At 37.5% G+C, this 18,962-nt stretch overlaps 1 protein-coding gene across 1 annotated transcript in view; it reads left to right on the top strand.

Moving 5' to 3' along the window:
- PRDM15 (PR/SET domain 15) overlaps nucleotides 1–18,962 on the top strand; it is a 204,593-nt gene that overhangs the window by 21,563 nt on the left and 164,068 nt on the right. The window contains exon 4 of the mRNA XM_044670316.1: nucleotides 2,244–2,477. Within this exon, the coding sequence (XP_044526251.1) occupies nucleotides 2,244–2,477 (234 nt within the window). The remainder of the gene's footprint in view (nucleotides 1–2,243; nucleotides 2,478–18,962) is intronic.

Here is an 18,962-nt window from a genome sequence, read left to right as displayed (position 1 = left end):
CATATATGAGACTGTTCTTCCCCTCCTCCTCCCTGAATAACCTGTCATGGGATCTCTGAGTCAAAATTCCCTGCTTAGCATAATTCCACAGTGACTGAATCAAGTGTGCTAGTCTTTACATCCTGCAGTATTGACTATACCCAACTTTCATTATCTTGGTCAGTTTGTTGGGTGTGAGAAGAAATCTCAGACTTGTTTTGATTTGCATTTCTTTTATTATTGATGATTTGAACCAGGTAGTTTTGCAGTTTAAAGTCTGTATTTATTTTTAACAAATGCTGGTTCATATCTTTTCAACACATGCCTTTTGAATAATAGATTAAAGGATATTAACAATTTAGTAACACACACACACACACACACACACACACACACACATACACAATAGTTCCTAGTTGTTTTCCAGAATGTTTAAACCAGTTCATAGTGCCACAATCAGCAAGTCATTGTACCTGTCTTACCACTACTCTCTTCATTGAGTTTCTAATGAATTTCTTCTTGTTTGAGGTAATTCCTCAAGCTTATTTGAGTTTGTATTTCTTTAATTATTAGTGATTTTAGGAGGTTATTGATAGTTCTTATTCTTCTTTTTTAAAAAGATTTATTTATATTCTTTGACCTCTTTTCAATATCATTTTGAGGAGGTCAGATTAGAATTACAGTTACATGCAATGAATCTTTATTCTTTCTGCAGCTAGATGGCACATACTCTAGTATTGGAGTCAGGAAGACCTGTGTTCAGATCCACCTCAGACACTTAGTAGTTGTGTGACCCAGGGCAAGAGTCTGTTTAACCTTCATTTCCTCAACTAAAATGAGGATAATAATATCTACTTCACAAAGTTGTGTTGAGGATCAAATCAAATATTTGTAAAATGCTTGACACAGTACTTAGCACGTAGAAGGCATTTAATGAATGCTTGTTCCCTTTCCTCTCAAAGTTTGGTATTCGTTTTGTACTTCACTTTTACTAGCCAAAGGCTAGCACACAACTTAATCTGAAATGCCACTCACTCAGTTAACCAACTGTTTTCTGCCAAGATAGTCAATTTAATTAATTAATTTATTTATTTGTGATGTTTGGTACTTACTATCTCTGATGTCTTCTCACTCTTTTGGAAGCAAGTGTGTAACAGCTTCTAAGAGTAGTAAGAGATAGTTCATTGAAAAATATTCTGTAACATATTTCTATCATCCTTTGTTACAATAAAGTCACCAACTATCAAATTAGATTTTGACTTGTTTTTAAGTTCATCATAGAATTTTCTATCCCTTTTCCTTTGCAACAGAAATTCATGTATAAAGAACAATTTTGCTTATACTCCCTAATGAACATTTCAAGATTAGATGACCAAATATCCAGTGAAATAATTTATTTTGGAATTGTTTGGTTAACTTTGTAGTCATAAACAAATTTGACCATATCCTTTTACTGGCTCACAGTTTCTACTTGGAGGAACAATCAGTTCTTTCATTTATGACTTCTTTATGTTTTCTGGTTACATCTATAGTGAAAGTATCAATATTGATATTGTTCATTTTCCTCTAAGGTATGGCAATACTTGTTTTTTAGACGAGTATCTCACATTTAAATGTACCAATATAAAAATTAAGGTTTAGGGATGACCTAACAACTATAATATTTTTGGTCCTCTGTCACCTTTTCTATCCTTCAGCTATCATCACTTCATAAGACTTGATTAGCACATGAAACTTACTTTGTATTTTTCCTTGTTGTATGATTTTCTGTGGTGAAAGAATGTATCACTTAGAAGCCAACGTATTGGTAATGAAACTTTGTCCTCGCTTAGTTCTCAGACAGCAGACGTTATCCTAACTTTTGTGTCAAGTTTTTTTTTTTTTTTTTTTTTTTTTTTTTTAAACCCTTAACTTCTGTGTATTGGCTCCTAGGTGGAAGATTGGTAAGGGTGGGCAATGGGGGTCAAGTGACTTGCCCAGGGTCACACAGCTGGGAAGTGTCTGAGGCCGGATTTGAACCTAGGACCTCCCGTCTCTAGGTCTGACTCTCAATCCACTGAGCTACCCAGCTGCCCCCCTTGTGTCAAGTTTTAAGCTATGCAAATCAATCCATTTGTTGACTATCTCATATACTTAAAACATGTTTTTAGGAAGTTATTATTGTCTTAGGTATTTCACTTTTAATTTCTATGCCAAGGTTTCCTGTAGTACTTTTTCCTCCTTATCTTAGCAGATGACCACACCATTGCATTTCCACCTGTTAGGTCTTCCAGAAGGATGGGCACTCGGTTTGTTTTGACACATCCAACGAGGATGACTGCAACTGGATGATGATGGTGAGGCCAGCAGTAGAATATGAACATCAGAACTTGACTGCCTTTCAACATGACAATGACATTTACTTCACTACCTCCCGGGACATTCCTCCAGGCACTGAATTGCGAGTGTGGTATGCAGCTTTTTATGCCAAAAAAATGGAGAAGCCAGTGTTGAAGCAGGTCTCCAATATTGTGCACGGTATGTGGGAGAATGACAGGAATTTATCCCTCTTTTTGGATAGTCAGCTGGTATTTCATTGTACCTTTAGCTGGCATGGTGGTACACATCAAGTAAAGAATTTTGAATTAATAAAATAAACTCATTTTACATATACTGGGTTAACTTTTTTTAAGAAACTCAGGCTTTTCTTTTTTGGGGTGGTTCAATTTGGTTTTGTCTTTTTAAAAAATCATGGACTTTACTTTTCTGTAATCTTTTTAAATGATTTACTTTGCGGAAAACTTAATTTTTTTTCTATTATTTTCCTTGCAACTGTTTGCAGTTAACATAAAGAGGGACAGACAGAAAAATATTAAAGGACTAAAACTAGTCCTATAAAAATAACTTAAAGTTCTAGTTCTTCTAACCAATCAACAGTAACATGTTAAGGATATTCTGTTGCTTTTAAAGTTTTTCCTTTATTTAAAAATGCATCTTCATTTTTTATTGGAAAATTCTACTCTTATCAGCTTTGTCTGACTTTTTCTCACTTGCGTTTTATAAAATACTCTGAAGCAATTATAATATTATGCAGAGAGGCCTAGATTTGGAGCCACAGGACTAAAGTTTACAACTTAGCCCTGCTATTTACTAACTATACGACTTTTTCTATTTGATCTCCAGTTTGCTCTATAAAATGAGACCAGCAATAAAATACAAGCCTTTTTCGGGACTTTGAGCATCAGAACTTTCTGACAACGTGTTCTTAAAAAAAAGTTTAAAACTCTATATTCTGTTGTTTTATCCTTTTTAAGTAACCGTTAAGTCAGGACTACTTCTTTACTACTTAAGTAAGAATATGTTTTCCCTCTGAGAAGAAATCGTAAGCCACGGTGAAGATTAAGTAGCAATTCCTCTCTCTCTTTGCTTAAGAAAATTCAGCAAAATTTTTTAATCTCCTTGGGAGTAAGGGAAGGAGAGGAAGAAAACTTTTCATTGGTGAAAAAGTATTTAAGGAAATAGCAAGAAAATAATTTGGAAAGAATAAAATTGTGGGCTTTAAGTGGCGAACCATTAAATTTTCATTTTATTATATGTTATTGCTAAAAAGTCTCGACAAGTGCAAGTGATAATGATGATAAAAACCATTTATATGACATTTACTATATAACAGGCACTGTGCTTACACTTTATAAGTATTATCTTATTTGATCTTCACAGTAACCATGGTTGATAGGTATATTATTATTTTCATCATTTTTACAATTAAGGAAGCGAAATAAAGGTTAGATGATTTTTTTGCTCAGGGTCACACAGCTAAGTAAGGCAAATGTGGTACTCGGGTCTTCCTTTCTCCAGGCCCAGCATTCTGTCCACTGTACTTATGCTAAAGCTTAAGGAAGATAACAAGATTAGAAAGGTAGAAAGTCACTTTGAAACCTGTTGCAATAGTCCAGACCACAGAGGATAAGGCTTAGAACTATGGCTGTGGCTGCAGAGTCAGGAGAAGGAGTTGGTCCAAGAGCTGGCTCGACTAAAGGATTCATTCAGCATTAAAACATTCTTAAACAAGGCTTATTGATGGCTCAATGAAAACAATCATAAAACAAGTTAATAACCTGGCATACCACCAAGAAATGAAAGTCAGTCTATAGTCACTTATTAGCTTCCAAGGATTCAATGATCAGCTCTGTATAAAGGATTTACTGATCTTTGTATCAAATTGGAGTCCCTTTCCTGATATCTTTTCCCACATCACTATGTGCCTTTTAGATTACCTTAAATTAGAGGCCAAACAGAGCATTTTTTTCTTTGTTCCTGAATACAATAAGGAGCCCCTGGAATTTACGGGAAATGGGGAATTGTGACGTCATCTGACTGTATTTTAGTAGAATAAAGATGGATTAGAAGTGGAAAGAAAGGATATTGCAGTAGTTCAGGCACCAAGATGGTGAATATGTGGTGAGAAGAGGATATAATGTTACGGAAATAGAAAACACTTGACAAGAAATTTGGATGAGTATGAATGAGAAATTGAGAATTACACAGAGATCTTGAGTCTGGTGACTGAGAGCATTCTCAACAGTAATAGGTATCAGGAGGCAGAGAGCTAAGATGGCGACAGAGTAACAGGAGCTTTCTGAATCTCCTTCCAACTGATCATTGCAGAGCATCTCAAAAAGACAACTCAAAATTTGTCAAATAAAGGGGCTTACCCACTGGATGCACCCTTGGAGGTAGGCAACATTTGGCAATTTCCATACTACAAGGGGACGAAATTACACTTATCTAAGCGCAAGCTGGTCATCCCTTCCTCAAACGACCTACCACTTCAGAGTCAGAGTGAGGGCCGGGGAAATCTCAAAATTCTCAGGGGCTGGCTGAAACCACAGACTTACCCCTGAGGGCAATGCGAGGCCTTGAGACCTGATGTTGATGAGCATGCAGCCTGGGCAGTATAGTGCTGAGATTGGGCATGGACAAGGCTGGCCACAGAGGCCACAGCAGAGGCAGTAGGGACTGGAAAAATAGCCTTAGGGCAAAAGACTTTAAAGCACACTACACAAAGAACTGCCTGCCCTCCTGACTTAGACTTCAGACTGGGAAGGGAAGATACAACCAAGGTGAAACCCTGCGAGATGGAAACTAAGAAAGCAATGTCCACCAACATGCAGGAACTCCATTCGACTAGTAGCAAAAGGAATAGGCAGCAGCAAAAAAAGCTCTTGACCCTGGGTAATTTCTGTGAAGAAAAAAAGCAAAATACAGAAGCAGCAGCAGGGAGTGACAAATAAGCAAACACAAGCAGACTTTCCCTGCCCAAAAAATGGAAATTGGTCACAAGCTCTTGAAGAACTCAAGAAGGAGTTCAAGGGGTCAGCTGGATGGCAGAGTGGATTGAGAGCCAGGCACAGAGATGGGAGGTCCTGAGTTCAAATCTGGCCTCAGATACTTCCTAGCTGTGTGACCCTGGGCAAGTCACTTGACCCCCATTTTGACCCTCATTGCCTAGCCCTCACCACTCTTCTGCCTTAGAACCAATACATAGTATTGAATCTAAAGCAGAAGGTAAGGGTTTAGTAAAAAAGAAAAAAAATTCAATAACCAAGTAAGAAAGATAAATGAAAAATGGGAATAAAAATGGGAAAAAGAAATGAAAGTAATAGAAAAAGAAAATAACAGCTTAAAAGACAAAATTGCCCAAAGGGAAAAAGAGGCACAGGAATCAAATGAAATAAATAAGCGAATTGGAGACCAGAATTGACCTGCTGGAAGCCATGAAAAGCAGAATAGACCAAACCCAAAAGGGAAATCAAAAGATCGTAGCTGAAAATAAGTCTTTAAAGACTATAATTGGGCAAGTAGAAACTAATGATCTCATGAGACAGCACAAATTAATAAAGCAAAATCAAAAGAATAAAGGAATAGAAGGAAACATAAAATATCTCTTTGAAAAGAAAACTGACCTGGAAAACAGATGCAAGAGAGAAAATTTGAGAATTATTGGTCTACCTGGAAGCATGGGAAAAAAATAAAAGCCTTGACATCATATTAGAAGAAATTATCCAAGAAAACTGCCCTGATGTTCTTGAACAAGAGTGCAAAATAGATGTTGAAAGAATCCATAGATCACTACCTACATTAAATCCCCAAAAGAAAACCCCCAGGAATGTAATAGCCAAATTCAAGAGCTTGCAGGCTAAGGAGAAAATCTTGTAAGTGGCCAGAAAGAGACAATTCAAATATCAAGGAGCCCCAGTCAGGATTACATACGATCTGGCAGCCTCCACACTAAAGAACCACAAGGCTTGGAATATGATATTCAGGAAAGCAAGAGAATTAGATCTACAACCAAGAATCACCTACCCACCAAAACTGAATATATACTTTCAGGGGATAGTATAGGTCACTTAACAAAACAGAAGATTTCTAAGCATTTTTAAAGAAAACACCAGAACTACATGGAAAATTTGATGTCCAAATACAAAATTGAAGAGAAACATAAAAAAGTAAAGAAGAAAGAGGGGGGAAATTTTTTAAGGCCTTCAATAAAGTTAAATTGATTATATTCCTATATAGAAAAATTATATCTATAACTCTTGAAAATTGTTTTCATTATCATATTAAATAGAAGAATTATTCATAGGCAGAGATTGTGGTTCTGAGTAGTTTAAGATGATACACAAAAAAAAGGGTGGGAAAGAGAATGGTACTAATAGAAACTTGAAGGAAGAAGTAAAATAGGATAAATTATACCACATAAAGAGATGCATGGGGTGGGTGGGGGAAAGAATACTGTTATAAGCAGGGGAGAGAGTTGTAATAGGAAATATTTAAGCCTTACTCTCACTGGAATCAGTTCTCAGAAGGAAGATAAGCCAGATATCTTGGGGTGTAGAATTCTAGCTTACCCTATAGGGAAGTTGAGAGGAAATAATGAAGGGGAGAGTAGGGTGGGGAGTATTAAAAGGGAATGAGAGGAGTGGGTGGAGGCGATTAATAGTACTTAAAGAAAAATGGGAGGGGGAAGGAAGGAAAGTAAAATAAAGGTGGGGAAAAGTGGGACTGATTAAAAGCAAAACTGATGTAGAAGGAAACAATGAAAGAAGAAAGGGCAGAACTAAAAGAAGAAATAAAAGTGATGGGGAATATACAGGTCGTCATCATAATTTTGAATGTGAATGGGATGTTCTCACCTAAAAATGGAAACAGTGGTAGCAGAGTGGATTAGAAACCAAAATCCTACCATATGCTATCTACAAGAAACACACATAAGGCAGGTAGACACGGGATAAAGGTAAGAGGCTAGAGCAAAATCTATTGGGCATCAAGTGAGATAAAGCAGGAGATGCAATCATAATATCTGACAAAGCCAAAGTAAAAATAGGCCTGATTAAAAGAGATAGGGAAGGTAATTACATCCTGATAAAAGGCAGTATAGACAATGAAGAAATATCAATACTCAATATGTATGTACCAAATGGTATAGTGTCTGGATTTTTAAAGGAGAAACTATTTGAGCTTAAAGGGGAGATAGTAAAACTATACTAGTGGGAGACCTCAGCCTTCCTCTATCAGATCTAGATAAATCAAACCAAAAATAAATAAGAAAGAAGTAAGAGATGTGAATGAAATCTTTGAAAAATTAGAATTAATAAATATATAGAGAAAAGTAAATAGGTTTAAAAAGGAATGCAACTTCATTTCAGCAACACATGGTACATTCACAAAGATTGGCCATGTACTAGGGAATAAAAAGATTGCAAACAAATGCAAAAAAGCAGAAATAATAAATGCAACTTTTCAGCTCATACTGCAATAAAAATTATCATTAGTAAGGGTACATGGAGAGGCAAATCAAAAATTAATTGGAAGTTAAATAATCTGATTCCCCAAAACTGGTTGGTTAAAGAACAAATCATTGAAACAAGTAATGATTTCAAAGAAGAGAATGTACAATGAGGAAACAACATATAAAAAAATTTGGGATGCTGCAAAAGCAGTATTCAGGGGAAGATTTATATCCCTGAGTGCCCACATTAACAACAAAGAGAAAGAGGAGATTAACAAAATGGGCATGCAACTATAAAAACTAGGAAAAGAACAAATTAAAACCCCTCAGATAAAGACCAAATTGGAAATCCTAAAAATCAAAGGAGAAATTAATAAAATTGAAAGTAAAAGAACTATTGAGCTAATAAATAAGACTAGGAGCTTGTATTTTGGAAACACAAATAAAGTAGATGAAGTATTGATTAATTTAATTAAGAAAAAGAAAGAAGAGAACCAAATTAACAGTATTAATCTAGGTGATATGGATGATTATTTACAAAAAAAACATAAATTGCCTAGATTAACAGAGGAAATAGAATACACAAATAATCCCATATCAGAAAAAGAACTTGAATAAGCCATCAGAGAACTCGCTAAGAAAAATCACCCCAGCCAGATGGATTCACAAGTGAATTCTATCAAAGATTTAAAGATCAATTAATCCCAGTACTCTTTAAGTATATGACAAAATAGGCAAAGAAGGAGTCTTACTAAATTCCTTTTGTGATTGTATGGTACTGATTCCCAAGCCAGGAAAACTGAGAAGGAAAACTATTGACCAATATCCTTAATAAACATAGATGCAAAAATATTAAATAAAACACCAGCTAAAAGGCTACAAGTTATCACAGGGAATATTCACTATGACCAGGGAGAATTTATTTATTTGTTTGTTTTAAACCCTTACCTTCCATCTTGGAGTCAATATTGTATATTGGCTCCAAGGCAGAAGAGTGATAAGGGCTAGGCAATGGGGGGGGGGGGGGGTTTCAAGTGACTTGCCCCGGGTCACACAGCTGGGAAGTGTCTGAGGCTAGATTTGAACCTAGGACCTCCTGTCTGTAGTCCTGGCTCTCAATCCACTGAGCTACCTAGCTGCCCCATCCCCCAGGTAGAATTTATATCAGGAATGCAAGAATTGTTTAATATTAGGAAAACCATCTACATAATTGACCATATCAACAACCAAACTAATAGAAATCTCATGATTATCTCTATATATGCAGAAAAAGCTTTTGACAAAATACACACCAATTCCTATTGAAAACACTAGAAAGTATAGGAATAGAAGGGCCTTTCCTCAAAATAATAAACAGTATTTATTTAAAACCATCAGCAAGTATCATCTGCAATGGGGACCGGTTAGATACCTTCTCAATAAGATAAGGAGAGAAACAAGAATGCCCATTGTCACCACTACTGTTTTATATTGTACTAGAAATGCTAGCAATAGCAATTAGGGAAGAAAATGAAATTGAAGCGATTAAAGTAGGCAGTGAAAAAACTAAACTCTCACTCTTTGCAGATGACATTCTGGAGAATCCAAGAAAATCAACTAAAATACTAGCAGAAACAATCAATAACTTCAACAAAGTTGCAGGGTACCAAATAAACCCACATAAATCATCATTCCTATATGTTTCCAACAAAACCCAACAGCAAGAGTTATAAAGAGAAACTCCATTTAAAATTACTCTAGACAAGATAAAATACCTGAGAATCTACTTACCAAGACAAATTCAGAAATCATATGAACATAACTACAAAACACACTTCATATAAATAAAACTAGATCTAAACAATTGGAAAAACATTAATTGCTTGTAGATAAGATGACCTAATATAATAAAAATGATAATCCTACCTAAATTAATTTACTTATTCAGTGCAATACCTATCAAACTTATTCAGTTTGGTATCAAACTACCAAAACACTTTTTTATAGAAGTAGAAAAAATCATTACAAAGTTCTTCTGGAATAACAAAAGATCAAGAATATCAAGGGAAATAATGGGGGGAAAAATGTGAAGAATGGAGACCTAGCTTTACCAGATCTCAAACTATACTATAAAGCAGTGATCACCAAAACTATGTGGTACTGGCTTGGAGATAGAGGGGTGGATCAATGGAATAGACTTGGGATAAATGACAGTAGCAAGTTAGTGTTTGATGAACCCAAGGATCCCAGCTTTTGGGACAAGAAACCACTATTTGAAAAAAACTACTAAGAGAATTGGAAAACAGTTTGGGAGAAATTAGGCTTAAATCAACATCTTACACCTTATACTAAGATTAACTTAGAATGGGTAAATGACTTAAATATAAAGAGGGAAATCATAAAGAAATTAGATGAACATTGTGAGGGGGTGAAGGGAGGATAGATAGGAAGGAGGATGAAGGAAAGAGAGAGGAAGGTAGAGTAAGGGAAAGGAAGATAGCAGGTCCCCAGCCCCAGCAGGGGGAATTTGACCAGAGCCCTTCCAGACTCAAATAAAAGATCAGAGAGCAACTTTAGGTTTAGAGGAGCTAGGTTTTATTTAGATTAGAAAAGGGAAGGTCTAGGAAAAACTAGGAGGAAGATAGAAAGGGGAAAAGGTGCTCAGGATCCTATACATCAATATAAGGGGAGAATAGTAACAGTGTTTTACAATATAAGGAAATCAAATGGCGCTTCCTTTACAAAAATATTCAGGGGGCAGTCTCCTTTTATAACTAAACATATATATACATAAAATAAGTGCATTTAAACAAAACTGGTGAATTTAACAAAACAAATTAATTTTAAACCAGACAAATGAATTTTAAAACCCCCTAAAATTTAAAATTTTTATAGATCCAGTTGCTCTCTTAGGCTCCTGGATCAGCATGTGTTCTCTATGTTGTCTCCACGGGCATCTCCATTTAGATTTCAGGAGGTAGTAAATCTCTTTTCCTAAAACAACTTAAAGTCTTCATATGAAATAAAAACACATTCCCCCCTGAGGAGGATAGAAAGAAACAATGAAATCACAGAGGGATAATATGGCTGAGACAGGAGGCATATGAATCATTGCCAATCAAATTCATTAGAAAAATTAGCACATAAAGGCCAAATAACTGGTGGATGGAAAATTCTAAACATCCAATTCTAAATTTTCATGTGAAAAAATTCTAAATAAGACAAAACAAAAATCACACTTGTAATATAGGATTGTGAACATTGCCATGTTGGCTTGGGGCAACCTGTCAGTTGCCCTGGTTGGAATGTTAACTGTGGCATGAGCAACAGGGCAAGCACCAACTGCCAGTTGGGCCAAGAGTATATAAAGCCCTGGAGACCCAGGGCTGTGTTCTGTTCTTTCCTGACTTCTCCCGACCTCTCGCTTACCCCATACCCCCTGGGGCACTGGGAGGTGGGAGTGGGAACCTGGGTACTCATAGGCCTAGGATAGGGTTAAACCAATCCAGCAGAACAACTTATCAATACTATCAGCACTACCGTCAAACTTTAGTCAAAGATCAACTTTATTTATTACCCAAAGACTGCCTCACTCTGACCCAGGGCTGCTTGTCCTGGGTCAGCAGAAGAGCATCCAGACAAGATCTATTAGCAACCTGAGTCAGATAAACCTTTCATTCTTAGTTCTCAGTATTTCCTAACCCTCTTTCCACTGCCTTGTTCCCATTACTCCTGTTATCCATAAACCCCTTAACCTTAACCTGAGAACTTTGTGGTTTCTGCCTACCATCTAAAGCCAAGTAGGGACAGCCAACAGGAAAGGTTCTGATCAGTTTCAGCAGGTATAAACTCCATTGCTGAAGGGCAGGAAGTTCAACATTCACTTCCTGTCAACCTAAGATACACCAATAGGAAGCTACTTCCTCAGCAGGAAACGGCTGGAAATCTGACATCTTAAAGGAGCCTGGTATCTAGCAGTGAGAGTTTCACTTGACACTCAGTTAACCTGGGTTGGATCCTTGATACATTTATAACCAGTTTCAAGCTCAGCCTGGGCACAGCTCACTCCAACCTTTTACAACTAGCACCTCCCTCCATCTAGTGTTTTACTAGCTTAAGGCCCCTTTATATACTCATTAAACACCAGGTCTTTGAATAATGCCCAATCAAAGCAATCCATGTCCAACATCATGCACTTACCCACTTCCCTTAGCAGCCAGGACCTCAGTCAACCACCATAGTAAGAAATTTAGGAAAAAGGACTAGATTTGTATTTGATGGTCTGATATTAACATCATTTCTTCTTTTCTTCTGTCGTCATTTCTTCTCAGGGATAGAATGTGGAGCCAGAACAGCCAATTGTTAGGTAATTGATATAAATTTTCACAAGGAATGTAATTCAAGGAGTCCTACATCTTAATGTATGTTAAGCTTTGCAACCTCGATTCTTACACTAGGTTCAAGTCCTTTTTATTGGCATAGAAATCTCAGCAATCTTAGTAGAATTGGCTTTGCTATTTGACCTGTGTGATCGTTTGGCATCGATCAGGTTAGGTACGTGCTTCTTTGGCACTATATAGATAGCCATGTGTCTTTGGCACTCTATTGATGAAACCTGTGCTCCTTTGTTGATCCCATTTCTTCGAATCAGCCATATGTACTAAGTCCTATTATAGCAAAATACCAATGGAAGTTTCACTAGTCTAAGGCTTTTGGGTAGGCAGTTACAGTTAGAACAAATAATTATACTAAACCTACACTATACATCAATAACTCTTTCAATTTAGATAACGTGCTTCAAATACAAAAATTGAACATACAATTTAAAAAATGTGCTAAAATTTGAAAATATATGTATCTCCTATAATCAGTGACAATGAAAAAAATATATGCATATGTATGTTGCAATTCATATGTATATGTATGTTGCAATTTGTGTTGCTTAAGGAGGGGTAGAATATAAAGTTTCTTACCCAAGAATTACCCAAGAACATTTCCTCTTAACTTAGCCATGATCCACAGTGTGAGTGCAAATGAGGTAAAACAATTGATGTATAAAAGCAATAATACATTTAAGAAAATACAAAAATTTCACAAGTCAACTCAATACAGGTTTCCTTCAAGGAAATATATCCAAATCCAGTGAAACAACAACAATAACAAAACAAAAACAAAGTACAGATGTAGCAAGTCACAAATACAATCAATAGTCAATTTCAATACCGGTCAATTATTCATTATCAACAGAAGGTACTCGTTTACATGGCTACAATAAATCCATGACTCCTTCTCCCCAATTTTAATAGCCATTGGTGTAGTCAATAGGACCTGGACAATAGGTCCATCGTAAGAAGGTTCAGTTGACTGAATGCATTTGAAGTTCTTTACGTACACGCTATCACCTGGGTTTAGATTGTAAAGCAAGAAGTCTGTGGGGCCTGGCTGAACAGCAGCTCCAGAATCGTGGAGCTCTCGCAATTTTGTTTGTAATTGTTTGATGTACATGGCAATGGTTGTATCCCCTCCTAACAATGAAGTATAGGCAGGGGTAAATGGTTGAGCCTGAATAGGTGGATGTCCGAATAGCATCTCAAATGGTGAGATGTGCAAATCACCTCTGGGTCGGCTTCTGAGGTAAAATAGAGCCAGAGGGAGAATTTCGGGCCATTTTAGATGAGTCTCCATATACAATTTGCCAATTATAGTTTTAAGTTAACTTTATTCATCCGTTCAACTTGGCCGGAGCTCTGGAGATGATAAGTTGTATGAAATTTAGGAGTTATCCCCAAAATGAATAAATTTGTGATAAGACTGAATCCATAAAATGGCTTCCTCTATCTCAGGGGTCGGCAACTTTTTTGGCCGGGAGAGCCATAAACGCCACATTTTTTAAAATGTAATTTCGTGAGAGCTGTACAGTGCTCACAGTGTGCGCTCCTGTAACAGTGCGCGCTCCTGTAACAGCCCCTAAAAAAAATTGACTTTATGGCTCCTGCAGAAAGAGTCAGATATGGCTCGAGAGCCATACGTTGCCGACCCCTGCTCTATCTGAATCAATCTGTACTGGCAGTCCAAAACAAGGAATAATTTCTTTTAGGAGGACTTTGGCAACAAAAGCCTCTGTGGCCCGAGCAGTAGGAAAGGCTTCAGGCCACCTGGTCAGCTGATCAACTATGACCAGGCAAAATTACCAGCATAGAGATAAAATCAATTTGTAAATGCTCAAATGGTGTGTAAGCAAGAGGATGTCCACCAAAGGCTTTGCCACGTAAAGAATGTTGATCAAAGGCCTGACATGTAGGGCAAGCTGTACATATTTTTGAGGCAATTGTAGTTATTCCAGGTGCTACCTATACTCTTTTAAACAGAGTCTACAATGCCTTGGGTGCTAAAATGACCACGTTTATGAATGGATTGACAAATTTGGGTATAGAAATTTCTAGGGATGAGGGGTTTGCCGTCTGATGATACCCATACTCCATTAACTTGTTTGACTTTAAATTTCTTTTTCCATTGTCCCACTTCCTTGTCAGTATAGGGAAGGGATAGATCAGAATCATCAGTGATTGTCAGTGCCAAAATGAGTTCAGGTCCCTCCAAGGCCACTATCTTTGTTGCAGCATCTGTTTGGTCATTTCCCCTGGAGACAGAGTCAGTACCATGTGTATGTGCAGAGCAATGAACAACAGCTATCTCCCTCTTACATCGGGGAGCTGGAGGGCAGAAAAAGGTTCTGTAATAAGGTTTCCATTAACAATACATTTTCCAGCTGATGTCAGGAATCCCCTTTGAAGCCATAGCATGCTTACAGCATGACATATGCCGAATGCATAACAGGAGTCAGTGTAAATTATGGCCCTCTTATCCTTTGCTATAATACAGGTATGTTTTAAAGCTGTGAGTTTTGCTCCTTGTGCGTTTACATTTGAGAGTAAGGAAGCTGACCACAGAGTGGCAAATTCAGTAACTACTGTATCTCCTGTATAGCTCATGCCATCCCTCATAAAGGATGAACCATCTGTAAATATATTAATTCAGGGTTGTCCAAAGGGGTGTACAGTAAATCACTGCAAGGTTTATCAGCAATGGACACTAAAGAGGTACAATCATGTAAAGCAGTGGTTCCCAAACTTTTTTGGCCTACCGCCCCCTTTCCAGAAAAAAATATTACTTAGTGCCACCTGTCACATACTGTCACTACCCCCTTACAGTTATTCACCGGCCACAAATGCACCTGTGGCCATCACCGCTACTACCCCCCCTCCCCCTGGGATCGCTGCAGCACCCACTTTAGGAATCACTGATGTAAAGGTTCTTCAGAAGTTGGCAAATCAGGGAGCAAGGTTGAAAGATTAAGAACTCCACAGCACTTTATTGTGATATTTTCATTGTTCAAGAGGGTTATTTCATATTTTGTAATTCTTTGATCTGTAAATGACTGTGTCCTATGTCTCAATAATAATGCCTCGATCTCATGTGGGCACATTATGGTCAGAGGGCATCTTAATACTATGTCAGCAGATTTCGTCACTAATAGAGCCATTGCAGCTACTCCTCTAAGATATGGTGGTGCTCCTGAAGCTACTGGGTCCAAATGGGCCAAATATTAGGCTACTGGGTGTTGAGCAGGTCCCAAAAGTTGAGTCACAACACCTGAAGCAACCCTTCTCTGTTCATGGACATATAAAATAAATGGTTTATCATAGTTTGGGTTGCCTAAAGCAGGGGCAGACAGTATAGCTTGTCTTAAATTAGAAAGAGCTGTCAGGTGTTCTGTTTCCAATTTAAGTGGTTCAGAGACTGAATTTTTTGTAAGTGCTACAAGGGATTTTGCAATTTCCCCATAGCAAGGGACCCACTGCCAACAGAATCCTGTTGCTCCAAGAATTGCCCTTAATTGCTTTTTTGTGGTAGGAGCTCTTAATTCTTGAATGTTTTCAATACGTTTTGGAGAAATAAGGGACCCAGCAGTTAAAATGAAACCTAAATATGGGACCTTGGGGAGACACCACTGAACTTTCTTTTGAGACCTTATGGCCTCTCTTATATAGTTCCAAAAGGAGGTGCTTGCTATCCTCCTGACATGCTTCAGCATTTGGTGAAGCCAAGAGCAAAACATCCATATATTGGATTAAACAGCTGTGTTTGAATTTGATGGCATCTGTATCTGCATTTTAGAATTGCTAAATAATGTAGGGCTGTCCACAAACCCTTGAGGCAATTGAGTCCAGGTCCAAATGGGAACCTTTCCAGGTGAAAGCAAAGATATGCCTGGAATCCTCTTGCACAGGTATAGAAAAGAAATCAGAGCACAAGTCTACAACAGTAAAGTGTGTAGCTGTGCTGGGAATAGAAGAAATTTTTGTGTTTGGGTTTGAAACCACAGGATGTCTTTTTATAACATGATTATTTACAGCTCTTAGGTCTTGGACAAATCGATATTGGGCTTTTCCATCTGGGCCTATTTTTGTTTTTTTTTTTTTAACAGGTAAAATAGGTGTATTATATCCTGATTTACATGGAATTATTATCCCTTGTTCAATTAATCACTAGAAGAATTCCCTCTGTTCTTTCCTTTGATAGAGGGTATTGAGGAATGGAGGAGCTGGACCTCCTTTTGTCTTAAATTGAACAGGAACTGCTAATTTAAGTAGGCCTACATTGGAAGATGTGGCCCAAAGAGGCTCAGGGATGTCAGTAGGTATTCCCAAGGTGGGAGGCTTATTCTCCTCCTGGGTCTCTGAGAAAAGTACAGGGAGCAGATTTAAAGACTCCTCGGGTATTTCCAATGACATAGAACCATCTGGAGAGCAAGTTATTGTGGCTCTAAGTTTGCACAAAAGGTCTCTTCCCAGCAAATTTATAGGAGATCCAGGCATTAAAAGAAATGAATATTCTACAGTTAGGGGTCCTATGCTTACCATGCAAGCAAAAAGCTTTGGGGCCTGTTGAGGTTTTCCAGATACATCTACTACTTTTAGGGAGCCAATAGAGTCACAAGCTGAATTAGGTGTGCTCCTCGATACAGACCTGGAAGTTCCAGTGTCCAGGAGACAATCATAATAAGTTTCGCCAACTTTCAACATCATGTGAGGCTCATTAGTATGTGGGTGGCAGTGGATAGGGACAACAGGCAGCAGGATATTGGGGTCTGGAAAATCAAAGTTTGTATCCTCTGATTCCTGTGCCCCCTCACCCCCCACACTCCTTCATAATGTTTTTGTAGTTCCTTGGGCTCCCCTTGGAGGGGCATTAGCACCCTGAGTACTGCGTGGACGAGTTCCATTTTGGAGATACTGCTGTGGGGTCATTTGTTGTGAGTTATGTGCCTGGTTATCAGTCCTGAAATTGAGATTCCTATAGTTATTGTTCCTGAAATAAGTATTGTTTCTATAGTTATTATTATTGTTATTCTTATTCCTGAAATTGTTGTAGTTGTTATTATTATTCCTAATCGTCTGTAACAAATTCCTGCAAATCATCAAGTGACCCTTCTTGTTATAGAAGTGGCAGGTCAGAGATTAATAATTAGACTCTTGGAGAGGGGCAAGTGGTATCATCATGCCCTCTTTCCTGTTTTTCAATTTTATTTCATGATGATTTCAGTTCTTTTTGTATGGTATCTAATAGGTCATTAGTTTGTGCCTTTGTCTCTACATGTAGTTTAGTGACATATACAGCTCTTTTCCTTAATTTGTCCAAATCATTTCTGGCCATTTGGGACAATGCATCTTAAAGTAATCCTGGACCATTCTGCTAGGATTATTTACAATTTATTTGTTGTATTCCTTGCCCTGTTGATAAATCCAAGTCCAAATATCTAGCTCCCAATTCAATAAGCCTGCCCATAAACCAAGAGGGAGTTTCATCACCATTTTGCATTAAATGATCAAATTTCGTCCAGTTGTCTGAACATTCTGCATATTCTTTCATTGCTTTTAATATTGCAGCCCTAGCATTATTTAACTGCAAATATTCCTCTGGATCACTATAATTTCAATGGGGATCCTCTGGTGGCCAGTGTACTTCATTTCGTCATCGGGCCTTATTTACATGAGAGATGATTTTGTTCTTTCTCTCTGTGTCAGGAAGATCTGGAGTAATTTTTCCACATCCTTATAGGAAGGATTGTATTGGAAAAATATTTCTTCCATCCTTTTCATTACAGCTATGGGTTTGTCATTATAATTTGGAACATCTTTTTTAAATTCTTTGCTATCTTGAGGAGTGAATGGAATATGGTGTGTTAAATTTATCACATCACCAGATCTGTCTAGTGTAGGCACTTCCCTTAAGGGGAAAAGGCCTTCAGAGGAATCAAAATCATATAAATCAGAATCATAGCGTGGTTTTAGTTTATTTTTAGTCATTTTGGTGCTTACCGAAGCAGTATAGGGCTTTTGAGGTGTTTGCCTGCTTACCATGGCATGGGTAGGAACTGATATGGTCTCAGTTGGAATAGGTTGTGGGTTGGGAGAAGGGAAAGGAGTGTCAGGAGAAGGAGGAGGGGAGGGAAGGTTGGCCAGGAGATGCACAAGATGAGAGAGGAGTTTCTTCACATCCATCTCCTTTTCTATTTCAGGAGCAATAGGAGGAATAGGACTTTCCTCTCTGAGTATTTCAGGAACAGCCTCACTAAATTTGGAATCAGATTTTTGAATTGGATACTCCTGAAATTTTGAATCAGATCTTTGAATTGGATCTTCCTTTTTCAGTGCATTGTGCATAGAGCATTTGAAATTGTCCAATTGGATTTGTAATGCTGCTTGGATCTGGGCCTATAGTTTCCTATTTGTAGCCTTCTGCATGTTATTGGTAATTAGAAAAAGAAAATTTCCCAGCAGCATCAAAAGAAGGATATTTTTGGAAACCTTTATTTGACAAAAGCCAAAAAGTTCTGCTGTGTGCAAATGTGTTGGGAGGCTTTTATTTATTTTTTACTTAGCTAGCCTTTCTTTATTCAGTTTACTTTAATTCTAATTTTTTATTTATTTAACTGTTTGTTCTTATTTATGTATTTATTTGTTTTTATTTATTTATTTGGTTTCAGCTGCAAAATTTTATTATTATTTTCTTGATGTATTATTATTGGCACTGTCCTTGGTGCTGCCCTACAGTGGCAGAAAGGTAGCACTGCAGCTTAGCAGAAAAAAGGGAGGGGGGAGCACAGTGAGTGCTCAGTGCTGGCCTCTAGTGGCCAAGATAGTACTGCAGCTCAGTAACACAGTGGGAG

This window comes from Gracilinanus agilis, chromosome 3 (genome assembly GCF_016433145.1).
Source record: "Gracilinanus agilis isolate LMUSP501 chromosome 3, AgileGrace, whole genome shotgun sequence".
Classification (NCBI taxonomy): Eukaryota; Metazoa; Chordata; class Mammalia; order Didelphimorphia; family Didelphidae; genus Gracilinanus; species Gracilinanus agilis.
Note: the sequence above shows the minus strand (reverse complement) of the source record. Positions and strands in the feature narration are given on the sequence as shown.